The sequence below is a fragment of the Neomonachus schauinslandi genome, chromosome 5 (assembly GCF_002201575.2).
Source record: "Neomonachus schauinslandi chromosome 5, ASM220157v2, whole genome shotgun sequence".
NCBI lineage: Eukaryota > Metazoa > Chordata > Mammalia > Carnivora > Phocidae > Neomonachus > Neomonachus schauinslandi.
Window position 1 is genome coordinate 93149301 of NC_058407.1, and position 27831 is coordinate 93177131.

The window sequence follows — 27831 nt, forward strand, 5'->3', positions numbered from 1 at the left end:
CTCCTTTCCACGGTGCCTTTGAGAAACTTTAAAAGGAGGAAACACCTTCTGTGACACTGCACACCATTGAACTCTCTCAATAAAGAGCAAAACTAGAATTTATACCTAGGTCTGTCTGGACCCTATAGGTAAAGAACACCACATACCCCTAAATTCCAAATAGGCGCTGGGTACAGGTCATACATAGTCCCTCTGGCCATGTGTCTAGCATAATCCAGGGCCTTCTCTAAAGGCCATGTGAACACTTCAAACTGGGAATATGTTTACTGGGTGATCTGTTTCTCTGCACCTCCCATCCCTGAAGCTAAGCGGGCTCAGTTGCTTAAGCTTTCACCAGCAGTGAGATACAATTGGAGCAGAAGGTAGGATGTGAATTTATTCTCTGACGTTTCCACTTCAATTTCCTTACCTGTGGGTTATAGATAAAATTATCCGTAAGTTATCGCTTAGGAATAAGCAGCCAAGTAGAGTTAAGATTTTGTTTCATTCTTAATTGTTTTGTCAGAAATAGTTTCTGGCACTTCATAAACGTTGAATGAATAAATATAAAGGGCTTAAAAACAGTGCTTGGGAGAGAAGCCCCGCGTAATTTGGATCCCCTATTTTACTTCGCCCAAAGGTCAGTTTCAAGGTGTCAAGATGTCGCGAGGAAGGGGCCCCGCTACCCCGCTCCAACAAAGGGCCAGCAGCGCGTGCTCCTCAGCAAACTCCAGACTGCAATGCAAAGCTTCCCCGGGCTTCCCCCTGACTCTCCAACTCGGCCCCTGCGCTCCAGTCTAGGGCGGCTTGGTGGCTTGGAAAGGGCATCGGGCGCCTTTAAATGCTAATGAGAGTCGTGCCCAGCTCGGAAGCCAAGTTTCCCCACCCTCTTCCCTCGCCCGCCCTTCCCTCCCCGGCCGGTGCGCCGCCTAGAAAAACTTGTGCGGGGCCATTTTTGGGGCAGTAAGATCGAGCGAGGAGCCCAAGAGCGAGCGCGCAGCCCGAGAGCTCGAGCCGCCTCCGCCGCGAGACCCCCACCTCGGCCGCCGCCGCCGCCTGCGCCGCGAGATCCGCACCGGCCTCCCCGAGAGCGAGCCCCGGCCGCCGCGACCACCAGCCGCGCTAACCGCCGACCAACCGCCACCGAGGTGCCCGACTGAGAGCAGAGGAGGCGGCATGAGCGAGGCGGGCGAGGCCACCACCACCACCACCACCGTCACCCTCCCGCAGGCTCCGGCGGAGGCGGCCGCCGCGGTCCCCCAGGACCCCGCGCCCAAGAGCCCGGTGGGCAGCGGCGCGTCCCAGGCCGCGGCTCCGGCGCCCGCCGCCCTCGTCGCAGGAAACCCCGGTGGGGACGCGGCCCCCGCAGCCACCGGCACCGCGGCCCCCGCCTCTTCAGCCCACGCCGGCAGTGAAGACGCGGAGAAAAAAGTTCTCGGTGAGTCAGGCCGCGGAGGGTGGGGGCTGCTCCGAGTGGGGCCGGCGGCCGCGGGCGGCAGAGCACGTGCGGGCAGCTCCGGCTGCATTTCCCACCGCGGCGGCGGAGTGACAGTAGGAGTCCCCAGCGCTGGTGGCCGCAGCCGGTCGGCCCTGCAGAGGCTCCCGCGTGAGCGCGCGGCGCCCTGCGCACCTGGCTGTCCCGTGCGCGCCTCTCCCGGTCCCGGGCCAGCAAGTTGGGGTCTTAACTTTTGTCACTTAGGCGCGAGCACTGTCACCCATTCCCGTAGTGGCGAATACTTCGGTCCAAAGAGGAAAGGAGCGACGGTCTGGGAGGGGGGACCCAGGGTAGGGATGGATGTGGATGTAGGGGAGGGACAGACACGTGGGACGGGGACTGTGGAGTCCTCGCTTGGGATCTGGGTGAGGTGAGGATTTCCCTCCGGGAAAGGTGGGGGCTAGGGGCCCACGGAGGGCAAGGTGGAAAGGCTTCTTGCTGAGAAGGCTCAGGTGTCTGTCCCGGACGCCCTTCCCACATGGGCACGGGAAAGACGCCATGCTTCTGTCGGCCACATGCCGGCTAAGAGGTGTTGCAATCCTCTGCGGGAAACTTGGGTCTCGGTCCCACGTCCTCCTCCCTCCCTCTGCCCACTGCTGAAAAGAACCATTCAGTGTTTACCAATCGCTTACGCGTTTTCTTCTTCCCGGACTGTGGGAATGCACTTGGTGCAGCAGCTGAAAAAACTTCGTCCATAGGGTGGGTATGACGTTTGTTCAAAACATCCTTATCTTGGGACTTGTAACTTACGAAAACAGATGGGAAGATGAGACGTTCAGGTTGGTGGGGCAGAGCAGTAGAAAGGGTTTCTGTTGTCATTGTTGGTTTTGTCGCCTATTTCAGCGTTCTCGAGGCTGAAGGAATGCCCTGTGTGAGGCTTTAAGCGGGTTTACAAAGCAGGTGGGTGGTGAATAAACTCTGAAGGGTGTGTGCATATGTCATGCACTCTTTTTAAACGGGAAAGTTAGGAGACGGTGTAGGATGCTTCAGAGCAATTTCCAATATTTGGGGTGGGGCCTGTTTGATCTCTCTGAGCCTTGCCTACTCAATTTCCTAGGAAGAAAATTGAAGGAATAAGGTGAAGAAAGTAATACAATTCCATGTCTCCCCCCCCCCCCCAAAGGCCTGTTTTCTTGTTCTTCCAGAGCTTTTACTCAGTTACTGGGGGACAACATGCTAAATGTAACCTGTGTAGGTTAAGAAACAAAATTGCCCTCATTTTGCTGGACTAAAAGTTACTTCAGTCTAGTCACTGTTGTATTGGGATATTGTTTCCAACAAGTGTTTCTTGGAACATTTCCATGCAAAATGTCTGAGAGAGACAACCTTGTCTTAACCAAAGCAGTGTTAAGGTATATTCTTAATACTCATTTTTGTATACAGGAAAGTTTTCAGGTTTTCACTTGATCCTTGTACCCTTCTGGATCTAAACTAAACTGCTGGATTTTAAACTGAAGCAGAGGGGTACCTGGGTGGCTCAGTCGATAAGCGTCTGCCTTTGGCTCAGGTCATGATCCCAGGACCCTGGGATCAAGCCCCGCATCTGGCTCCCTGCTCAGCGGGAAGCCTGCTTTTCTCTCTCCCACTCCCCCTACTTGTGTTCCCTCTCTCACTGTGTCTCTCTCTGTCAAATAAATGAATAAATAAAAATCTTTAAAAAAAAATAGAATCTTAAATTAAAAAAAAAATAAACTGAAGCAGATATCTTTAAAGATGAAAGGAACAGATAAACTAACTTTTCACCAACTGCTGTTAAGCCTCTACCACATCCCAGGTGATGATTCTGGAGGTCTTTCATCTTTCCACTGTAACTCCAACTCTTAAAATGAAGGACAGCCTTCTACATGACATTTCGACACTGTTTGTCCCTGTCCAGTGTGTTCTGCCATCTTCTTTCCTTTGCCAGGCAAACACATGGGTGCCTAAAATGTGCAAGGCACAGTGCTGACTGAAGTGGAATTCTGGTTTTGGATTCTCCCATTCTGGTTCCTGCGAACAGTCTTTAACTTCAGTGGATAACCATAGGCCACAGATAGTTTACCTGAGTGAAAGAAAACTTTCCTAATAAACATCCTAGAAGCCATATGGTCTTCCTCTGAACTACCCCATCCCCTTCCTCCTTTGTGTATGTGAAGTGAGTTTATGGTTTTAAAGCAAGAGCTGTGCATGAAAATTCGATCCTGTAACATTGTTGGAGATGTTTGTGGAATTAGGACATTTTAAAAAACTACTTTGGGGAGTAAAAATGGCCTTCAGCCTGGATTGAAGTTAGACTTAAAAATTTCATCTTTTTTCCTAGAAGTGTTGCCTTTCTAATCAAGATTATTCCTTTGACAGTGCTAGACGTTAACTGTATGGAAATGAATCAAAGAGTTCCTATCTTTATATTTTCCCAGGTCATTAATTTTGGGTCAAATGAAAGGAGGCACAAAAAGCCTATCATTTGAAATAATGTTTGACTAAAAAGCATATGATTTATCAAAAATGAGCCTCTTCTGTGTACATTTAGATCTAATACAGGTTTTTTTTTTTTCTTCTTTGACCTGTTGCTCTGATTAGAATGGCCTAAAACTGAAGATTCCAATGGTTCAATCTCTTCATTGGAGAGATCTTTGTTACTTGGACATAGAGCTGGAGATTGCTTAGTCAGTGGTGGGCTGAATGACTTTAGAGGCATAATGAGTTCTTTTTTTTTTCTTTTTTTTCTTTTTACAGAGAGCTAAAATACTTCCTTAGGCATATCAGTATAGCAAAACAGTGGAAAGCATCTGCCCACAACCAAGCAAGTGTTAATTACTATTTTAGTCTTGAATTTAAAAACTGAATCCTTATTGTTTATCCTTGAAGTTATCAACTTTGTATCTCATAGAGAGGCAGCATGGATTAATGTGTTACTTTCATTCTCTACTAAGCCTTTTTTTTTTTTTAACCTTACTCTTATTGTCATATTTCCTGTTTCATTGAGTCTTGATAATTGCTTTATGTGTTTCCTGAATTTAGATGTAGGCGTTTCCTAGAGGTTCTGAATTTAGCATTCACAATTGATTCAAAGGAGTCTTCTCAAATCATGCTTAATGGCTGACATATGAATCTCTGAAGTGCAAGTAATATGACCATATTATGTAGATTCCTTCTCTTGAATTCTGTTGAAGTCTGGTGTTGTACAGAAATTGTCCTACTCATGATGGAAAGTTGAGACAATCAGGTTAAAGAGGGGGATTTTGTAAAAAATGCTGAGTTTGACTCTCACCAACTGCAGGGAGTAGGATAAACAATGAAACAGAAGCCCAAATTCATCACTACGGTTTGGAAAGGCCTGTTACATCATGCCTAGGGGTGGTGAGTACAAACTGGGATTGAGACAGCATCAGTTCTATTATTACTCTTTGACTCCTCTGATAGGCCCCCATCTGGCAACTAGACAAGTTACTTTATGTCTTTGTAGATTAGCTACAAAACAGTAGCTTTGTAGGAGCTACTATTTCACTTACTAAAGTTTGCCTTATATGTCAGAGTGTGAAAGTGATGTGTTAGGGTCATTGGTACTTTGTTCATCTATCTACCTTCTCTTTCATTGTGACCCTTCTTTTGTACTTAGAAAATTTTTTAGCATTAAAATTTTGATCTTAAAGAGTATTTTTTGTTTGTTTTTTTCCTTAGTGTTTCCCAATTTTAATTACTGCAGAATTGTATAGACTTACGACCACTCCTTTTCTTATGACTTTACTGAAAAGTTTAACAAGGAAGAGAGGTTTTGTCTTCTGAAAAGTATTTTCCTATGATATCTTCCCTTGCTCCATTTTCTTTTCCGAATATATTTTAGAATTAAGCCTTTAATGGTTTCCTCAGGTATGTTTAGGCTTTATATAATGCTATCAAGACCTTATTGATATGAGCTTTATCTCTTTGTACGTCAGATACTAATTTATCTGCTTAATCTTATTTTAGCCACCAAAGTCCTTGGCACTGTCAAATGGTTCAACGTTAGAAATGGATATGGATTTATAAATCGGTATGTGTGTGTATCTCCGTATATGTTTTAAATGCATGCTTACTTTACGGCACCAGAAGTTTGTAAATCCTTTACCATACTTTTTAAATGGCTTATGTAAGTTTTTTGTTTGTTTGTTTTGTTTTTAATTGATGTCTGGAGTAAGTTTTAAGATTTGTAAGCACTGTCAACATTCTCATTTCTAAGCTCCTGGTGTTAAATATTAATTAAAATACATTTCCAGAATACTGATAAATAACGTATTTTATAAAATTCAGTCATTAAAAGAGAAAAGGTGAGGGAGATGAATGAGAAATGGGAAGGGCCTTAGGATAATTGGGACCATATCCCTAATTTCACAGATGGAGAAATGGAATCTTAGACTGGTTAAGCAACTTTCCTAAGGTCACACAACTAGTGAGTAATTGAGCTGGATCTGTAACCCAGGTCTGTCCCAAGACCTGTGTAGAAAGTGTAGTGTTTTCTTTAAAAATGGTAACTTCGGGACGCCTGGGTGGCTCAGTCGTTAAGCGGCTGCCTTCGGCTCAGGTCATAACCCCCAGGGTCCTGGGATCGAGTCCCACATCCGGCTCCTTGCTCAGTGGGGAGCCTGCTTCTCCCTCTTCTGCTCCCCCTGCTTGTGCTCTCTCTCTTTGACAAATAAATAAAATCTCAAAAAAATAAAAATAAACAATGGTAACTTCTAGCCATGTAAAAGCAAGAACACAACTGTAGGCTGTTGGGAGTATGATGAAGTTTTTACATGATGTTGTCATTTTCTTTGCCCCCCGCCCCCTTAAAAATTCCTTAATTTCTTCCTTATCTGATTTGGTGGGGTGGGGGGTGAGTTAGGGCAGGAAGGAATGGGGGGGGTGGTGGTGCTGTTTTAGGTTTCAGTGTAAGGAGAGCCTAGTTCACAGCTGTGCCCTGTCCTTTTAACTGTCTTACTTTGCTTTTACTGGGAGGGAAATCTCAGGCTCTGATTACATTCCACATGATTTAGGAGGAGATGAGAGGGAAGGGATATTTCTGTAGAATCTGTACACTTGGATCTAAGCACTCTGGTAATATGGAGGGGTAAGACAGGTATCTTGCAGGTTTGGAAGTTTTTCACAAGGACTGATTCCAGGCATCTGAATTAAGTTGAGAGGATAAACAAAAATTTATGTTGTCTTTTTAAAGTCTTGGGATCTAAACTCATAAAAGCATCTGTTCTTTTAACTTTTTCCATATACCTAGTACTTTTATTTATGAACTTTTTTGTCTCCCAACAGAAATGACACCAAAGAAGATGTATTTGTACATCAGGTAAGAGGGATAATAAATGTTACATTTCTTATGTGAGGAGGGGGGTGTCTGTAATCTGCTGTTGTCTCTTTTCGAAAATGAAGTCCTATATACTATTATTCTACTCTGAACTCTTACTGTGGTTTTTATTTTTGCAAGGGCGCTCACGTCCACATTTTAAGATTGGCAGATAAACTCTTCTGTCCCATCATATTAACTGTTTTGAGTTTTTATGTTTGCAGTAATATTCAAATGGAGTAATAATCAGTTAGACCAGGTTCTAATTTTTAAAGCCTTTGAAGCCTTAACAAAATTTTGTTTCCATGTTAGCATCTTATTTTCCTGACTTTGTGGTTCCTCCTTAGTGTTTGGCTGGAACTGATCTGGCTTTTGCCTGGGTGGGTCTTGGTTAAAGCCCTTCTACCAGAGTAACTCTGACTTGAGGTAAATAAAGCACAGAGAAGCAGATGGTTAAGAGTCTGTGTATCCAAGACATGAGAAAACTCCCCAATTCCCAGGATAGTCCTCACTCCTGTTAAAATGAGGCATGGTTAGCACATGTCCAGGTCAAAAGGTCCACGTTCCCTTGGATTCGAAGGAAATGTAGAAAACGGGTAAAATATGGGAAACACAGGCTTGTCTGCTCCTGGGATCTCTGTCTTCACTTTCCTGGCCTGGGATGCTATTTATTTCATTGTGTATCCTGGACTTGTTTTACAATATTGGTTAAAAGAAGAAATGCTTCCCCTTGTTATTTTTGTGTATTTAAGTTTCAGTGAGTTGTCTCAAATATGTGGGGAGCTCTTAGTGCACAGCAGGGAAGTATGGAGCCAGGTCCTAACACCAGTACGTTTACCTGCAGGGCTCTGTCAAGCCTCTGGTTTTCTGCGTTTTTGTCTCCTCCTGGTTAGGATTGTGAATTTGAGGTGGGTGTGGTGACTGGAGCTGGTGATGTCTAGGATTAAGCTCTGTAGTTGTGGTTTCTCTTGTTTACATTTCTGCTTGACTGGATATGTATCAGTTGTACCTAGATACTCTGAATAGATTTTTTTGTCGTTGTTGAGATACAATGACTTTTAAAGTCGTAACAGACTGAAAGAAAGTGTTGCTTATAATACCTAGAAGTTAATAGACCTTTTGGGTAAAGAACTCTGTTTGGTGACAGCTGCAGTGAAAGGACCTCACAAGTTTCTGTACTGGTCGCCAGCATCACTAGCCTGCAAGCATATGACCTGATTCCAGTCCCTATGAGGTTGTGTGGTGAGTCACCTCAATGTGTTGAGGCCTGCCCAGTTCAACAGGAAAAAGGGAACGAGCCGGCAGGGAGGGGCTGCTTTTGGAATGGCTGACTGTTATAACTGCGGGAGCATATATCCTGTCCTGAGCTGCCTTTCTTCCTCTGTGGGTGCGGTCTCTGTGCTATTGGCTCATTCTTTTCCCTCCTCCCTCCCACTCAGAGTAAGGGAAGGGCTGGATTACACATGCTTAATCGCTTTATAAAATAAGGTTGACCTAGTTCCACAGAAACTCGGAGCCCCTTTAACTATTTAGAGATACCAACTAAAGAAATGGAAATTCATTGCAGAAATTATTGTTTCCCTTCCACTGACTGAGAAAGGGAAGCTTTTTCATAGGTAGATATTTAGGTGCACGTGTCTCATGCAGCATAATATCTTCTCAACCTTTTAGTGCATCATCAGGGAATGTGTAGGGAAGAGTGAGATATGAATGGTGTGATGGGGAAAATATTAAATAAATATCATAGACACAGTGCAGGGGTATGAATTTCTCCTACCCACTCCCTGTACTTTTCCCCACCAGGCTGTATCTTTAGGTCTTCAGCTAAATCACTAATCAGCCTCATGTTTCCTTATGCATAAAATGGGGGGAGGTGGGGAAGAGGCCAGATTATGATTATCAGTAATGTTTCATTCCTGAGATAATTTTGTGTATTTCATCAGAAAATATCCTTCTTGGGGTGGCTGGGTGATAGACATTGGGGAGGGTATGTGCTATGGTGAGCGCTGTGAATTGTGTAAGACTGTTGAATCACAGACCTGTACCTCTGAAACAAATAATACGTTATATGTTAAAAAAAAAAAAAAAAAGATAGTAGGAAGGGAGAAATGAAGGGGGGGAAATCGGTGGGGGAGACGAACCATGAGAGACTGTGGACTCTGAGAAACAAACTGAGGGTTCTAGAGGGGAGGGGGTTGGGGGGTGAGTGGGCCCGATGATGGGTATTAAAGAGGGCAGGTACTGAATGGAGCACTGGGTGTTATATGCAAACGATGAATCATGGAACACTACATCAAAAACTAATGATGTAATGTGTGGTGATTAGCATAACATAATAAAAAAGTATCTTTCTGGCACTTTTAAATTCCTTTTTTTTTGTTCTTCATCATCCTTCCACTCCTTCATATATTTTACAATTCCTCTTGAGGTTAGCAGTTTCTCTTGTCCATAGAATCCTCTCTATGTGAAATGTGTATTTGTGTATTTACGTAAGATTTCATGAAGGCATTGCCCTCCCACCACTGATGGAGGTCCAGTCTGAATCTTAGGTACTTAATAGTTTGAGGGAACTAATAGTATCCAATATTATGATCAGGTTGTAACAAAACTGTGTATTAACTAAACATTCTGTTTAATCCACCTATCAAGAAGAATTGCAAAAGATAACATGAATCAAGAAAATAATGTGGAACATAGTTTTACAGTGTTTTTGTTTGTTTTGGAAATCCAGGTTAGTGGGAGAATGATACTTTTAAAAAGTAATATGTACAATAAACTTGAAAGATGAAATCTGTGGCCAATATTGATGTATACTTCATTTAGAATTTTCTGTTCTCTCAACAGACTGCCATCAAGAAGAATAACCCACGGAAATATCTGCGCAGTGTAGGAGATGGAGAAACTGTAGAGTTTGATGTGGTTGAAGGAGAGAAGGTGAGAGACTGTTGTGGTTGGGTATCAAAGTGTGCAGGCACATGGTTTTCTTGCATAATAAATGGTTTCTCGGCCCCTTTTGAATTAATGTTACTTTGGATTTTTGACAGGAAGAAGTGATTTTTTTTAAGGAGAAAATTTTTGATTATTGAATATCATTATAAACATTCTTTGATTTGTTATAAAAGGGCATTTTAATTTCTCAATAAATGCTGAACCCTGTTCAACTATGGAGGGAGAAGCTAATTTTTCAAAATTTAAAGGAGATACTTTATTTTGGTACCAAATATATATTCAAGTGTAGATTAAAATTTAACTTTTGTAGTATTTTTTTTTTTTAATCAAGAGTTGGCTGCTCAACAGACTGAGCCACCCAGGGGCCCACAGTTGCCTTATACTGTTTATTTTATTTATTTATTTATTTTTAAAGGTTTTATTTATTCATTTGACAGAGAGAGAGAGATAGTGAGAGCAGGAACACAAGCGGGGGAGTGGGAGAGAGAGAAGCAGGCTTCCCATAGAGCAGGGAGCCTGACGCGGGGCTCGATCCCAGGACCCTGGGATCATGACCTGAGCCGAAGGCAGACGCCCAACGACTGAGCCACCAAGGCGCCCCTGTAGTTTTTTTTTTAAAGTAATCTCTGTGTCCAACATGGGGCTCGAACTCACGACCCCAAGATCAAGAGTTACATGCTTTACCAGCTGAGCCAGCCAGGCACCCATGACTTTCATAGTATTAAAAATAGATAAAAGTTGCTTTGGGGAAGATTTCCTTTTTATAAGCATAAAATTTTCATGCTGTGATTTGTAAGCACTTCTGCACAAATAATATACGTTAAAGAATGTTTTAACCTCAATAAAGGATTCAAAATTCTTTTTTTTTTTTTTAAAGATTTTATTTATTTATTTGAGAGAGAGAGCATGAGAGGGGGGAGGGTCAGAGGGAGAAGCAGACTCCCTGCAGAGCGGGGAGCCCGATGTAGGACCCGATCCAGGGACTCCAGCATCATGAACTGAGCCGAAGGCAGTCGCTTAACCAACTGAGCCACCCAGGCGCCCCAAAATTCTTTTTAAAAGATTTATTTAGGGGCGCCTGGGTGGCTCAGTCGTTAAGCGTCTGCCTTCAGCTCAGGTCATGATCCCAGGGTCCTGGGATTGAGTCCCACATCGGGCTCCCTGCTCGGCGGGAAGCCTGCTTCTCCCTCTCCCACTCCCCCTGCTTGTGTTCCTGCTCTCGCTGTCTCTCTCTCTGTCAAATAAATAAATAAAATCTTTAAAAAAATAAAAAGATAAAAGATTTATTTATTTGAGAGAGAAAGAGAGTGCACATGAACACACAGAGGGAGAGGGAGAAGCAGACTCCCCACTGAGCAGGGAGCTTGATACAGGGTTTGATCCTAGGACCCTGGGATCATGACCTGAGCCGAAGGAAGATGCTTAACCAACTGAGCCACACAGGCGCCCCAAGAAGATTCAAATTTTTTAAAGATTTTTTTTTTTTTTTTTTATTTATTTGAGAGAGAGAGAATGAGAGACAGAGAGCATGAGAGGGAGGAGGGTCAGAGGGAGAAGCAGACTCCCTGCCGAGCAGGGAGCCCGATGCGGGACTCGATCCCGGGACTCCAGGATCATGACCTGAGCCGAAGGCAGTCGCTTAACCAACTGAGCCACCCAGGTGCCCCGGAGATTCAAATTTTTTAAAAAGATTTATTTATTTATTTGAGAGAAAGAGCGCGTGTGTGTGCACGCACTCGGGGGGGGGGCGGGGGCAAGGCAGCGGGAGGGGGGAGGAGAGAATCTCAGAGACTCCCTGCTGAGCATGGAGCCCATTGCGGGGCTCAGTCTCATACCCTGAGATTGTGTCCTGAGCCGAAATCAATGGTCAGACTCTTGACCAACTGAGCCACCCAGGCACCCCAAAAGAAGATTCAAATTTAACGTAATCATTGTATTTTCTCCTTGGCTTGGATTTTGGAAAGCCAGGGGCATCTTCGTAGACTGCATAACAGCTTTGTTCAGATGAAGAACAATACAAGAAGCTAATGGATCATCTTGTAATATATCTACAGAACTTTTGTTTTATACTGTTATATATTTATTCCAACATTAGTAATGTCCTTTATGCTTTGTTTTTAATCAATAGTCTGTTATAGATATCAATAAAACAATCTAGAATAAGAATAAAAACATTTTATTTATTTTTATTTATTTATTTATTTATTTAAAAGATTTTATTTATTTATTTGAGAGAGAGAGAATGAGAGAGAACACATGAGAGGGGGGAGGGTCAGAGGGAGAAGCAGACTCCCCGCCGAGCAGGGAGCCCGACGTGGGACTCGATCCAGGGACTCCAGGATCATGACCTGAGCCGAAGGCAGTCGCTTAACCAACTGAGCCACCCAGGCGCCCAAGAATAAAAACATTTTAAAACCATATATGATATAACTGCTGTAGAAGCTGTGGCAGCTGAACTAGAAACTGAGTGCATGACTGACTACTGTGCATGTGCTCTTGGCACATACGTGCACACCATTCCGTGGTCCACGTTCTTGATAGCTCTCAAGCTGTTCTGTTAAAAGAGAAAAAGTCACTGCATTCAATATAAAAATTTAAATGATTTCTTTATCAATGTGGTCCCTAGGCTGTCTTGCAAATCTGGAGTTTGAAATCATCCACCAGCAAATGCTGACCTGTAATGGTTTCTGTTATCCCATTGAACCCTTTAAATTTTGTGTTGCCAGGTTATTTTTACCTCTGTATGTTTTCAGAACTTGAGGTTTTACAAATTGGTGTAGAGTGTGATATAGACTCTTGAATATCTTGTCTGAATTTTCATATTTTTGAAGCATTATTTTACCTCTCCACATGAGAATAAGAATGGTAAGTCTGTTTCAAGGATAATAAGAAGGTCTAAAGTGGCACTACATTTGTGGAAACCTATGTCTTGCTAAATCAAGGACCTTCTTTTCTGTTGTTGCCAAGTTGGGAGGTTTCCCTCTCAATAACTCTGTGCTGGACGGAGCCACTTGAGTCTGTGAATAGCTCTTCTCTTAGTGTCCCTTAGAATCATACAGGTTTCAACATTTTTCTTTTTTTCCTTTTTTATTTGTTTATTTATTTTTTATTATTATGTTAATCACCATACATTACATCATTGGTTTTTGATGTAGTGTTCCATGATTCATTGTTTGTGCATAACACCCAGTGCTCCATGCAGAACGTGCCCTCTTTTTTTTTTTTTTTTTTAAGATTTTATTTATTTGACAGAGACACAGCGAAGAGAGGGAACACAAGCAGGGGGAGTGGGCGAGGGAGAAGCAGGCTTCCCGCTGAGCCAGGGAGCCTGATGCGGGGCTCGATCCCAGGGCCATGGGACCATGACCTGAGCCGAAGGCAGACGCTTAACCAACTGAGCCACCCAGGTGCCCCAGAACATGCCCTCTTTAATACCCATCGCCAGGCTAACCCATCCTCCCACCCCCCTCCCGTCTAGAACCCTCACTTTGTTTTTCAGAGTCCATCGTCTCTCATGGTTCATCTCCCCCTCTGATTTTCCCCCTTCATTCTTCCTTTTTTAAATAAAGATTTTATTTGAGACAGAGAGAGAGAGAGCACAAGCAGGGGGAGGGGCAGAGAGAGAGGGAGAAGCAGGCGCCCCCACTGAGCAGGGAGCCAGACTCAGGCTCAACCCCAGAACCCTGGGATCATGACCTGAGCTGAAGGCAGACACTTAACTGACTGAGCCACCCAGGCATCCAGTTTCAACATTATTCTAAGAAGATAACGTCTCAGTTATTTTCCACTGAGGAACATTCTTCCTGGTCTAGCATTATTTCTTTTATAATCGCATATTTACCAGTTTATGTTCTTAAAGAGGTACATCCTGCTCTTGAACTTAGTATAACCAAACAAGAAGGAAAAGTTTAGGTTGTATGAGCAAAGAAACTACATTCTAATCAGTACACCAAGCACCTCGCTCACCTTATTAATATCTGGGTGTATCTTTGAGGTCACGAAAGGAATTGTGAGTACATTCTGCCAGTCTTTAACATTCTGACTGTCCAAGACTGGTTTTTTTGGGGGCGGGGTGGGGGGTTAGTTCAGCTTCTTTTAATTTTGAGGCCATCTTTGTTCATTTTCTTTTCCAGGGTGCAGAAGCAGCCAATGTGACTGGACCAGATGGAGTCCCAGTAGAAGGGAGCCGTTATGCTGCTGATCGGCGCCGTTACAGACGTGGCTATTATGGCAGACGCCGTGGACCGCCCCGTAATGTATGTTGTCTCTCTTCCTAAACAGCGATTGAAAAAAATTGTCATGTCTAAAATTAAGTGTACATACTTGGAGCAGATAGATGTATCTTCTCTTGGAGGCACAAGATGATTTTTTTTTTGGATGGAAAATTTTTAGTGTCCAGCATTTTTCTATTGCTAAAAGTCTCTGTGGACACTTGCCATTCAGAAGTTGTATCAGTTTGTACAAATTTGGCTGCAAGTAACAGACAATTATCTTTCAACAAGAAGGCTTAATTAAGATAGGCTGTGCCAGGGTTGTCAAAAGGGCTTTCTCTTTATTTGGCTCTTTTATCTGGCCAGAACCTAGTCATGTGGCATTCACTGGCAAAGGGGACTGGGATTTCCATGATTGGTATAAACCTGTTGTTCATCTCTTGGCACTAGCACTGTTGACCTCTAAGAAAATAAGGGTTTGGTTGGCAAGGGAGAATGAGGAATAGCTTGGGAATAGGCAAAAAATAGTACTGACCACAGAAATATTAATTTGCCTTGACTAAGTAACTGTTTTATTTAGCATAGCATTTTCCCATTATTTTAAAGTAAAGAAGCAGTAAGTAATTCTCCAGATTTTTAGTTTTTTAGATTGGTAGCAATCCAGGTGGAAGGGTTTACAACCAAGTCTGTCTTACAGCTTACTTAGAAGGCTCAATTTAAAGTACTCTCAAGGCACCTAAAAAGAATCCCATTCATTTGCGGTCATGACGATCCCATTAAATTTGAGTCATTTTTTGATGTTTCTAGAATTAGTACTTGGGATTGGCACCATAGAATAAAACTGAAGATGCTTTGTGAGCACTAGATTGTGGTTATGTATATTATGCAAGGAAACCTTTTGAAAAATCTCACCAGAATAAAATGTCTGCAGAATGAGAATGATTTATCCCTATGCTTTGGTAGGTTTATATCTTTCTGCTTACCTTAATGCTTTCCCTCTTCATTCTGTCATCTTAATACCCTGCCCAAATTGGTTTTTATCAGATACCTGTTGACATTTTATTTTTGTTTCTGTATTTTTCTTTTCTCTCTTTTTTTAAATTTTATTGGTCTCTATTTTATTTTTATTTTTTAAAAGTTTTTAATTCCCGGTTAGTTAACATACAGTGTTATGTAAGTTTCAGGTGTATAATACAGTAATTCAACACTTCCATACATCACCCAGTGCTCAACATGACAAGTGCAATCCTTAATCCCCATCGTCTATTTCATCCATCCTCCCCACCCCCCTCCCCTAGTTCTATTATTTTTTACCCATATTTTGCTTATCCTATTCGATTTTTAATAAAAACCTGTGCGGGGGGGGGGGAGTAGGAATGAGCTACTATAACATTTATTATATCAAGTTAATGTTGTCAAATTCATCACATTCACAGAACTCTAGTTTTGATGGCAGTTGACTCTTGGATAATATATGTTTGAATTGTGTGGGTGCCCTTAACCTGCAGATTTTTTTGGTGAATACAGTGCAGTAATGTAAATATATTTCCCTTATGATTTTCTTAAAAACATTATCTTTTCCATAGCTTACTTTACTGTAAGAAGGTAGTATATCATATATATAACATATAAAGTGGATGTTGATTGACTCTGTGTTATTGTTAGGCTTCCAGGCAACCATAGGCCTTTAGTTAAGTTTTTGGGAAGTTAAAAATTACACATGGATTTTTGACTGCATGGGGGTTGGCACCCCTAACCTTCACATTGTTCAAGGGCCAACTGTATTTTGATTACTAGGTTAATTCAGAAGTAAAAGTGGTAGAAAAACTTTAGTGAGAAATTTTTCTTTTTTCTTTTTTTTTTAAGATTTTATTTATTTATTTGTCAGAGAGAGATAGAGAGCGAACACACACACAGGGGGACCGGCAGGCAGAGGGAGAAGCAGGATCCCCGCTGAGTAAGGAGCCCGATGTCCAGGACTCTGGGATCATGACCTGAGCTGAAGGCAGACACTTAACTGACTGAGCCACCCAGGCGCCCCAAGAAATTTTTCTTTAAAGACTTTTCTCCTTAGCTGGAAAGAGCATGTTTGACAATGGCAGTGCCATTATTCTTATTTTATAAAACTCTTAATGATTTGGCTGTATAAAACTCAAAAAAGATACAGAAAAGCCTAATAAGAATAATTTATGCAGTCTCACACTTACTATTTTGGTGTATATTTTCTATGCTAGTATGTTTTTATATAGTTGGACATTGTGTCTGATGCAGGTTTTATGAAGTGTAGAATGGTTTGATTGTTCTGAAATTAGACTAGTTGAGGCTATAGTTGAAACTTTTCCTCTTTTGGGAATTTAGTTGCCCATGTGGTTGGTTCTGGAGGGTTCTAAATCTTAAATATCCTCACTTCCAAAAGAAATAGGTCATTATTTTATTAGTTTTTAATTCATTCATTTTTGAAAACTATAGTTACTTCTCTTGACTACCTTTGGCATTTGCATATCTACATCCTTTAAAATTTGATATAAATTCTTTGAGGGATGTTTGGATGTTTGTTTTTTAATATAAAATATTAGTATGTGATATGGTAGCTAAAATATAGGAAAAAATCTAAGGCCGGTAGTTTCCTTTGTTAATAAGGCCTATATTTAGAAACTGCCTGTATCTATAACTTACTACTATAAAAGTGCAATTAAAACTTTATTCCAAAACATATGAGAAGAATCATGCCATAAGTCAGTGGTTCTCAAACTTTTGGTTTTTGGACCCATTGATATGCTTAAATTTTTTTAAAAAAGGTTTTATTTATTTATTTATTTGACAGAGCGAGAGAAGAAGCAGGGGGAGAGGCAGAGGGAGAGGGAGAAGCTGGCTCCCCACTGAGCAGGGAGCCCCACATGGGGCTCGATCCCAGGACCCTGGGATCATGACCCGAGCGAGAGGCAGAGGCTTAACTGACTGAGCCACCCAGGTGTCCCTATATGCTTAAATGTTATTGACGATCCCAGAGTTTTTGTTTATGTGTGTTTATATCTATTAATATTATATTAGCCATGAGAGCAGCCATTTAAAAGGTATTTAATTGATTTAAAATAAGCTCATTACACAAATATAAGTAATGTTTTTTAATGAAAACTGTGTTTTTAAATTGAGTGAGAAGAGATGTTGCTTTATATTTTTGCAAATCTCTGATATTTGGTTTAATAGAAGCCAGCTGGATTTTCATATCTCATTCTGCATTTAGTCATCTAAGAGGCTACGTGTCCTTGTAGCTTTTGGCGCCCCTCCACATACCCATGAGAGAATAAGAGGGAAAAAAGGCAAATATTATCTTAGTAACGCTACAAGAATGTTTGAATTTCAGTACCAGCCCCCCACTCGGAAAGGTTTTCCAAGACCCTGTGCACACTTTGAGAACTGCTCCTGGAAGGTTGAACTCTTAGGACAAACATGTTGAGAACACCACAAAGTATTTTTTTTTCTTGTTTTGTCCTGACTTTGCTCCCAGTGGATGGCAAATGTTGGGAGATACACATTTGGCGGAGCTAACTAATACCAACCTTGTATTTGGGTTTTTTGGGTGGTTGATCAACAGATAGTCACCAGTTCTAATTAGATGACTGCTAAATTCATTATAGATTGATTGCTCTTGCTTCTCTGCTTCTTGATATTTTATCTGCACAGATCTACTTTGATCTTAATGTAGTTTATCCCAGGTAATCACATGATAACCTGGGTTAAATGCATTCTGTCTGTATAATAGAAGGGATTATTCTTTTGGGGGAGGTTTTTTTGTTTTTTTTTTCTTTTCTTTTGGTGATACTCATCCTAAGCGGTATTCTTTGGTTCTGTCCTTGCTGAAACTTCTTCTGAATCTCTGTTTCTTTGCTTGCTAGTACGCTGGGGAGGAGGAGGAGGAAGGGAGCGGCAGCAGTGAAGGATTTGAGCCCCCTGCCACTGACGGGCAGTTCTCTGGGGCCCGGAGTCAGCTGCGCCGCCCCCAGTATCGCCCTCAGTACCGGAGGCGGTTCCCGCCTTACCACGTGGGACAGACCTTTGACCGCCGCTCACGGGTCTTTCCCCATCCCAACAGAATGCAGGTAAAATTGCACCTGGGACTTGTCTTCAGCAGTCCTCACCCCTCCGTCCTTCCTCTGCCTTCTCTTCCTCCTCCTCCTCCAACACCAGCCGCCGGGAGTCAAACCTTGCTTGTGGCTTCCTGATGCTACAGAAGCTGAGGCAAGGCCTTTAGGATGCTTTTTCTGAGCAGCCATTCTCATAACAGAACCAAAAGCATAACCACAGGAGCCATGCCTGTAATTGGGCACCCTGGTGAATAGCGTACCATTTAAAGCAGAGAGACAGATGGTTATGCATTAAGAGCTAGAACTCTGAAGTCAGCAGACCTGGATTTGAATCTTGCCTCTGCTACTTGAATCTGTGAGCTTTCGAGAAAACCAATTTAATCCTCATCCATTAACTGGGGGATAATAGGAAGGTATCTCACCCATGGATTTATGATGATTAAATTGAGGGTGAAGATTTTAGCACGCTCCTCAGGATAGATAAAATCTCTATTAAGTCTTTAATTTTTATGAGATGGCAACGATTATTCAGAAAACCTAATGTAGACGTGGTGATGGTTGATTAGTTACTGATTCTCCTTTTTTCCTGAAAAATACTGATATAGCTATTGTGAACTTGACCTATAATTAATAAACTTGTACCAACTTCACAATTCCCAGGAAACTTGGAAGACTTGGGATAGGATATCAGTTTTGTTGTCACTAGCTATAAATTTTTCCTCTTCGTGTCCTTGGTTTTTGTTTTCTGTTTTTCCACTAAGTGTTTTGACTGAACACTATGTTCAGTCTGTTCGTTGCTACCCATCTCCTATCCCATCACGCATGACTGTGTTCTTTCTACATTGCTTCTTGTTATTTCCCTTCCACTCTTTAACAGCTGTCCCTGACGAATGTGCTAAAAATAACAAGAAGACTTGCATATATAGAGAGATTGGGTCTATGAGGCATAGTAGGTTTCTTTAGGGCAGCATTCTGGGCTTCTAGGAAATGAGAGCAGGAAGAATCAGTGAGATTGTAATACACATTTATTTTTAGGGCATTAGTTGTACTTTCCTGAAATAGTCTTTCTTAGTATTTATTTAGCATGTCCATACGTATCATTTTTTTAGAACATGATGATTCTTTTTTCTATGTTTTTAAAATAAATTCTATTTCATCTTAGGAATTGAAGGTTCAGAGCAAAATGATTCTTCAGTGCTCTGTAGAGCGGCATTTGCACAAGCTGGTTGAAAGCTAATTTTGAGAAACATATGCTTATTCTGATAATTGCATGGAGTTGTTTTAACTTGAGCTGAATCTCTTACCCATTCCATATATGAAATAAAAGGTGTCCTTAGATTCCTTCAACATTTTTTCCTTACAATCTTTCTAATACATACCATGTTTGGATGTCCAGTGACTAAAGAAATCTGCTTAAGGCAATCAAGAGCATCAAATGAAAATCCCTAAGACTCATCCTTCATACAGCTAGGCTACTTCAAGGTTGTTAGTGTAATGGCTTAAAAGTATAGAGAGATCTCTAGGATGTTAAAATTACTGAGGTCAAATAGAGAAGTCTTTGCAAACATTTTCTACTACATAAATACTAAAATTTATTGAACACAACAGGGAAAAAATTATAAGATACAGGACAATAGTATTTCCCTTATGTACAAGGGACATATATAGCATGATACGTCAGTGACCAAGTGGTTTCTATTTTTTTAAAGATAATATTCTAGCTTAATTTTAATTTAATTTTCACTTGCAAATTAAGTAGAACTGGTTACTGAGCTAATAGCCACTATTTGCATTCTTTGAGAAAAGAGGTATATGATAGAGAAGAGGGAGTATAAAATATTTGGCACTGACCAAGTGGCAGATGTTTGAAATCAGTGCTCATCCAGTCTTCCCTGTAGCTTTAGAAAATTGGCAGTGATTTCCATATTTTTGTTGGTGTTACAAATGAAGAGATTTGAGTATTTTTAAAAACTGGCAAACTTTTACCTGAGGTTGCGTGGGCAGGAAGTTGTGGAGCTTGATTTAAACTCAATCTCTTGCCGATGCTCTTCCCCTCTTACCATTCTAGTAAATTCTCATCCTTCATACATGTCAATTGATGTTTCTCTCTGCTTTTTGTGAATCAAAGGTCCTGGGGAAGAGGCAGCTTGGCTTGTTTAGAGCACTAAAGGGAGGCTTGTGTGGTTGGGACGGCTGTGAGCGAGGCTGCAAGGGGCCGGAGGTGCGATTAGGGTGGTATCTTAGAGCAGATCCAACCTGCCTGGTAGACTGGTAAGGACTGCTGACCTGCTCTAAATGTGACAAAAAGCCAGTAAAGGGATATAAACAGGGAAGACACATATTTAAGAGCTCATGGGACTGTTTATGGAAGCTAGACCACAGGAGGCAGGGGTGGAAGTAGGGAGACCAGCTGCTGTAATCTCCCCATGTGGAGCTGGTCATGACGTGGATGAGAATGCTAGCAGTGGAGGTGTGCTAAGTGGCCAGATTTAAAAAATGTTTTAAACCTAGAAGTGATGGCATTTGATAATGGAGTGAATGTGTGGTGTGAGGAGTAAAGGATACCTCTGTGGTTTTTTATTTAAACAAATACAGTAAGACTGAAGAAAGATCGGGTTTGGGGGAAAGGTGGAAATCATCTGGAAATCTTCCCCCCCCCCCATTAAATTTTACCTGGAGATGTGAAGTAGGCAGAAAAATAAAGCACAGTTGAGAGGGAGAACATGGCTTGAGTTAGGAAGGTGTCATTTTAGGTAAGGTGGTTGACAAAGTCTTTGGGGTCATATTTGAAAAGATACCTAAATGAAGTGAGGGAGAGAATCTTTCAGGCACTGGGAAAGGCCAGGAACAGCAGAGGGAATGGCAGGGACAGAGACCCAAGGGAGTCTGGGGAGGTGGGGGGTGGGGATGAGACTAGGTGGAACTTTGGGGTCATAAGGACAAATTAAAAGGCCTGGCAGGGGATGGGATTAACTATAAAATGAGTGTAGGTTGAAAATTGATCCTAGGACTGAGTCCTGGGGCACACTGACAATGCAAGATGAAGAAGGACCAGATAGGGAGAAGGTATTTCAAGAAGGAAATGCTGTGTTAAATGCTGTTAAGCACAGGAAGTTGGGCTGAGAATTGATTACCGGGTTTGATAACTTGGAGGTTAGCGGTCTGGTAAGGGCAAAAGTCTGGTTAGAATGAATTCAAGAGAGCAAAGGGTGAGGAAGAAAAGGTATTATATTCTCCCTTAAGGTTTCTGTGGTGGTAGTGGTGGTGGTTTTCTTTTATATGTATGTCTGTAGAGGAACTCAAATGGGGCAGTAGCTGGAGGAGGATATGGGGTCAGGGCAAGGTTTTTGTTTGCTTTGATTTTGTTTTGACATTTAGTGAATTCTCTCCTGGCCTCCCTAACCTTTCCCTCCCCAACAACTTTACTCCTAAAGGCATTATGGAGGGGCAAGTCAAATGTGCTCTCCATTCAGACCCCCATAGGCACATGTATATATGTGTAACTCATACTGTAGATGTATAGATATATATTAGCGTGTGTGTGTGTGTGTGCCTTATTTCTGTCTACAGAAATGGCCTGGAAACAGAGACTCCTTAATAACATTGAGCATACCTGGTCCCCAATTTTTCATTCCTAAATACCATGCTCCAATAAAAAGAAGCTCTCTTGGAGAAATGGCTGATTTCAGAGCTGGGCCAGAGAAAGTACAATATGAGCCTGGAACATCTTGTTGTGCCAAAAAGCAAGAAAGTACTCAAAGAATGTTAGAGACATGTCAGGGACACAAGCCAGCTTGAAAGGGTTCCCATTGGCCAGTAATGATAGTAACAGATTATAACTCATTGAATAAAATAGAAAACCATGAGTCTGTACAGATACAAATACATAAATGAATATATTGAGAATTTGATGAGAAGAGAAATATTTACAGACTTTGAAAGTATTCTCAAGATCCTCATTAATGACAAAGAGGGAAAGAGTAAATTTACAGCGAAGTAGCCTTGGCAGAGACCACCTTAACTACTGACAGTGCACATTGTCAGTAACAATACAAACTGAAACCATATGCCATCCGACAGGATGCGATGAGAAGAATGCAGTGTGACTTTTGTGGCTTCTTTGCCAAAGATGCATAAGCTAAATCATGAGGAAACACCAAACAGCCCCAAATTGAATAAAATAACTGGCCCGTAATCTTTAAAAGTGTCAAGGTCATGAAAACCAAGTAAAGATCGAAGAACCGTTCTGGGCAAAGAGACAGCTAAATTCAGTGCATGTTCTGCATGGGTCTTTTTGCTGTCAAGGACATTATTGAACAACTGGTGAAGCTTGAACGGGGCCTGAGGATTAGGTTCTGTCCTTCCAACTTTTCTGTAAGTAAAGGATGGGTGCTATTTCAGCCTGTTTGTATGCCTGGATGGAAACAAAGGTATAGAGAAGAGGGAAAACTACAATGAAGGGGAGGAGGGATCGCAAGTCAGTGTTTGAGGAGGTGACAGAGGAGTTGGCTTTGGATGTGAGCATGGACCACTCACCCAAGGTTAGGAGAGAGGAGAAAATTAGAGCAAACGGAGGTATCTGGGCAGATTTGAGTGTGAAAGAACGTGGAAATTCTTTGCTGGCTGCTTCTCTTTTCTTAGTGAAATAGGGAGAAGTAAGTAAGGGTTGTTAGTGTTGAGGAAAAGAAAGTTGAGATGTGGCTGTATTATAAAGAATTTTGGAGATGTGTCTTGTGGGTTTTGTTACTAGTTTTTAGTCACTTCTTTCTCTGGAAGTTCCACAATAAATGAATTTTATATCCCCAACTTAAAATAAATTTATCATCAGGAAAGTGTAATTTTATTATTTTTTAAAGGTTATACTTAAATAATGCAAAGAGATGAAAGGAAGACACCAGAGGTGAAGGTGTAGTTAGGAGGTGTGGGAAAATCTTTGAATGTAGAAACCATTAATGGTTGAAGGGATACCCTGTTCGTAGATTGAATCAGTGGGTCTGAGTTTGAAATGTGGAAAAGATTCTCATTGCTCAAATGTAATATATCATCGTATTTCCTTTTACAATGTAGGGTTTTTTTTTGGTAAGAGATGAGTGGAACACTTCAAAATGTTAAGTTAGTATTATAAAATAAGGTGCTCTGTGATAGGCAAAAGACTGTTCTAGTGGAAATAAGTTTTTCTTTGCTATCACTCATGAAGACCTGTATCAGTACACAGTTCCCTGTTAAAGTTGATGGTTCTTGGCTTTATAATGAAGCATCTTTTTACTTAAAAATTCTGAATGCAACTATGGGCTCTATGTCTCTTATATCTGGTAGTATGACATTCATTTTCAGCTCTCACTGCCTTCTTGTAGGCTGGTGAGATTGGAGAGATGAAGGAGGGAGTCCCAGAGGGGGCACAACTTCAGGGACCGGTTCATCGAAATCCAACTTACCGCCCAAGGTACCGGAGGTAGGTGACATTTTTCACTAACGACCACTTGAAGCACTTGTGAGCAATAGTACAGTGGATGAGACTATTGTGGGCCTGTTTTATGGATCTGTAATAATAATTAGAAGAAGTGGCTGCATCCTAAGTTTTGGGGGACCTCTGCAGTATGCTTTCAGATGGCCGTGGGATATTTTCCTCCCACCTAACAAAATATTTAGGTATCTCTGTACCAAACTATTATTTGTATTTATTAACTGTCATATGGTGTGAATTAATATTTAATTTTTTATTATATTTAATGAAATAAACAGTAAATTAATTGATGGGTAATTCAGTGGTAGAGCAACAAACGGAGGAAGAAGTGAGTGCCAAGAAGGTATTTGGGATACTGAATTGCGAAAACCAAAGGCAGTGTAGGTGGTAAGTCAGGCTACAGATCAGATTGTGTTTAAATTCCCACCTTGTACCTGTGTCTCCTTTTGGAGGTTCCTGGACTGTCAGACTTAAGTTACTAGGTCTCTAAGATGGACACTGAAGAGTATTTTACAATTTTTAAAAGTACTAATGAATCTAAGATAATGGTACCTGGTATAGTCTGCCCTCAGTAAACACGAGACATTATTACTACCAGTGATGTTCATATTAGTGAAGGAATAGGTTATTTGTGCTTTATCCCTTGTGAAGACTGAATTGGGCTAGACTCCATAAGATCCTTTTAAAGCTCTTGATATCATAAGCCTTTCTGTTCCTCTTCCTGGTCCTTGATGTAAGTGAAAAAAGTAGACCTTCACTATTGAAAGGAGGGTAAGTCTATTATTTTGGGAAAGGATTTGTACCACTTTGTGTCCTTTTTCCTCACGAGATTCATTCCAGTTTTAGACATAATCACTCCTAATGATTAATTACTAAGGACTTTCAAAAATAAGACACTTCATAGAAATGTCTTAATGAAAACAGAAAGGGGAGAGTGGTATATGTAGATTCCAGCTCTGTCAATCCCTGGCTGCACGATCATGGGAAAATTATATTTGATCTTTGTTGACCTGTAAAAAGCAGAGTTCCCCGTGGTTCAACCAAATACTTAGCCTCTCTACACTACTCTTGGTTTTCTCACTATAAATCTGACTTCCAGAGTTAGCATGGAAATGAAATGTTTGACACAAAAACATCCCGGCACAGGCTCTGGCACATAGTAATGTTAGTTTTCCCCTATGTTTAATCCCCCTGCCCCCACTAAACTGCTTGAGGAGAGCAGATACCAGACAAGACTTTTCTTTTTAAATCTTCCTCTCCTTGGTGCCTGGCAGGTGCCTAGCAGGATCATGCTATGTGTCCAGTGTATGTTTGTTCACTACAAATAGGTATTCAGCTGGAGAGGGGAAAATAGTGGAAAGATAAGTTTGTTGGTTGGTTGGTTTTTCACAAAAATCTCTCTTCCATTTGCTGCATTAGCCTGTGTGTAATTCTAGCGATCAATACCAATCGCTTGATCTTAAAAAATAAAGATTATTCTGAGGCCCCCTGGCCTGTTGCACTTGTGCTCTTTTCTTTCATCGCGTTCTCTGCTCTAGAGGCCCTCCTCGCCCCCGACCTGCCCCAGCTGTTGGCGAGGCTGAAGACAAAGAGAACCAACAAGCGGCCAGCGGTCCAAACCAGCCACCTGCTCGCCGCGGGTACCGGCGACCATACAACTATCGGCGTCGCCCCCGTCCTCCGAATGCTCCTTCACAGGACGGCAAAGAGGTAAATTCAGACACAGAGCGGGATGTTGCCAGATCACCCTTAATCATGTCAGACCCTGTTTAGTGTTCCATCCTGAGAGTGCTTAGATAACCTGGTAACGGACAGTGATAGAGCATTTTATATAAAACGTTATTTATAATGACCTCCATAGCTATTTTATATCTAATACGACGTATTTCATATAAATGATAATATGTTTTTAATATATAATATTTTGCTTAAGATCTATATCTATATATGTTATGGAGAGAGAGAATCCCCTGTACATAACACAAACCCAGTATTTGAATTCAACTAATTAACATTCTCTGAAAGAATTATGCATACTAACGGAGATTCAGAATTAAAATGTTTAGGGCTCTCTGAACAAAGGACGGCATTTAGAGGGGAGCCTCTCTAAGCGCGTATTGAAAGCAGTTGGGTATCAGAGACTTTTTGTTATGGAGAGTGGTGCTGTTTAGTTGCCATTTATGGGCCTTTCTTCTGTGGTACTAAATTTTGACTCCTACTTAAGAATAGTTAATTTTGCACAGTGATTTACCTTCATAAGCAGCAAGTTCTGACTTTTGAGACCTTTTAGTCTTGAACTTTCCATTGTCATCTGGATCAGTTTCTGATTTGTGGTTTTCTTTCGTGTTTTAGACCAAGGCAGGCGACGCGCCATCTGAGAACCCCGCTCCAGCCACCGAGCAGAGCGGTGCTGAGTAACACCAGGCTCCCCAGGCACCTTCACCATCACCAGGTAAGAGCTCCCCAGGCTTGAGTTGATATTTTAAGTATCGTTGACTTCTAACCTGAACTAGTTCTGTGGTTCCTCTGGGCCGACCTTTCATCTCTTTTCGGATCCTCGAGAGAGAGTAGTTTTAGTGCTTAAGTCTGGGATTTGACCTTATTTTGCTAGGCTTTTGGGGGCGTAAACATCAGATTTTTTTCTAGACAATTTTTAATACTAATACCTCTTAAGAAAACTTTGAAAGTTTTACTTTTGTGACACCTAGTGGCCAGTTTGAACGAGATTGCTGTACAGAATAAACTTATATAAGAGAGTTTTTTTCTTCCCTTTGATAACCAACAGAATTTATTTTGAGGCAGTGCAGCATAATGTGTGAGAGCCAAGAGGTTTCTGTACTCAGTGCAGGATCTCCTACTCATTTGCTGGATGCTATCGAGTGGTTTGTTTATCCTCTACTTCAGCAATGGCTGCTGTTGATAAAACAGGGATACCAACTAGACTACCTCACTAGGGTTGGTGTAGAGATTTATGAGAGAACAGGTATGGTAAAGCACAACCTCTGGGTAAAGGTCAGCTTGCTGTCTTTATTGGTGTTGGAAAATTTATGTAGGTAAAACATAACTAGAAGGACTGACCTAATTGTGAAGCCACTTATATAGGAATTTAGAAGCCATAGTTGTTTTCATTCTGGGTTTTTTAGCTAGTAACTCCTGGGACTTAAATTTTTGAGTATTTCTTGGTTGTTGCCCTTTTCATTAAAGAATTAGCTTTTCGTTAAAAGAGTTTGTTAAACCCATAGCCTTCGGTCAGGTAGACATTTGCTATGCTGGGAATATTGTATTTTATCTCTGGGTTTTGTGGACAATATATCATAGAATTAAGCTCCCTATTTAAATTTGCCTGCATTAACTGAGAATTGTTTCAATCATTTGGCTGTAACCTTCTACTTAGTAACATTATTTCAAGGTCTCCTAAGGAAATAATCCAAAATACAGGGAAACAAATATTTCTACTATCTATAATCTAACATTGGGAAAGGGGGTATATTCATGTTAGGAAATATTGTACAGCCACTAACATGATTATGAAGAATTAGTGATGCTGTAGTATCATTTATTTGAGAAGGCGTCACGATGGTAATTTTATATAGTTTTATAAAATTTTTACTACCACGTACTGAATGTTCTGGTTTATAATAAAAATGTTTTATTAAATGTATAGTTTACAAATCTATGGATGCAAGGATAGATTCCGTTTCGAGCTTCTGAAATACTGTATTTTGAATTAACATTTTTGCCTTTTTATTCTTTAACTTTTGGTCATTTTGTCACTCTTGGTTTTAATTTTTTTCCAGGTGACCTAAAGAATTAATGACCATTAAAAAAAATAAAGCGTAAAGCAGACCATGACCTTAACCAACACCAAAGAAACATCCAAGCAATAATGTGGAAGACTCATAACCAAGATGTGGACATTAGAATGTTTACTATTATTCTTTATGAAACAGACAACTGCAAAAGGAAAAAGTCAGCCAATTTTTCTAGCAAGCTGAGATCCCGGGAATGCCTGCACAAAAGACAAGAGAGCAGCCTCCCCAGTTTCAGCAACCACTAGGTTTATATTTTTTTCCTGGTTTTTACTGTTTTGGTAATATGAATTGAAAGAAGAAATATTAATACCACATGGGGAGAACCCCAACCAAAGAAATCTGAAATATATAGTAAATGCTTTTTTTTCCTTTTTTGTTCATTTTGGATGCTGGTGCTAAACTTCCAAGTGTCGTGATTTAAAAAGAAATTTTATGCCCTTATTTATTTCTAGGATGAGGGGAGGATAACATTTTTGCTTTCTTATGTGACTCTTTAAAAATGTGCAGTATGAAGTTCCTCAAAAATAAAATTTTTACCCT

The 27831-nt window shown here is 41.1% G+C and overlaps 1 protein-coding gene across 2 annotated transcripts; it reads left to right on the plus strand.

Moving 5' to 3' along the window:
• The first annotated feature begins 905 nt into the window (after positions 1-905).
• Positions 906-27831, plus strand: YBX3 (Y-box binding protein 3). Of its 2 annotated transcripts, XM_021690619.1 has the most exons (10): positions 908-1417; positions 5423-5486; positions 6740-6773; positions 9615-9704; positions 13853-13975; positions 17827-18030; positions 23370-23467; positions 25018-25189; positions 25832-25931; positions 27277-27831. In XM_021690619.1, the coding sequence occupies exons 1-9, from the start codon at positions 1156-1158 to the stop codon at positions 25895-25897; spliced, it is 1113 nt and encodes a 370-aa protein (XP_021546294.1). In that variant the 5' UTR covers positions 908-1155; the 3' UTR covers positions 25898-25931; positions 27277-27831. The 2 variants fall into 2 exon arrangements, with proteins under 2 accessions (XP_021546295.1, XP_021546294.1); XM_021690620.2 differs by lacking the exon at positions 17827-18030 and having other exon boundaries at positions 906-1417.

Coding starts and splice junctions, on each gene's coding strand:
- YBX3 (XM_021690619.1), top strand. CDS start 1,156: ATGAGCGAGGCGGGCGAGGCCACCACCACCACCACCACCGTCACCCTC. Junction 1,418..5,422: donor CGCGGAGAAAAAAGTTCTCG/GTGAGTCAGGCC, acceptor ATCTTATTTTAG/CCACCAAAGTCCTTGGCACT. Junction 9,705..13,852: donor ATGTGGTTGAAGGAGAGAAG/GTGAGAGACTGT, acceptor TTTCTTTTCCAG/GGTGCAGAAGCAGCCAATGT.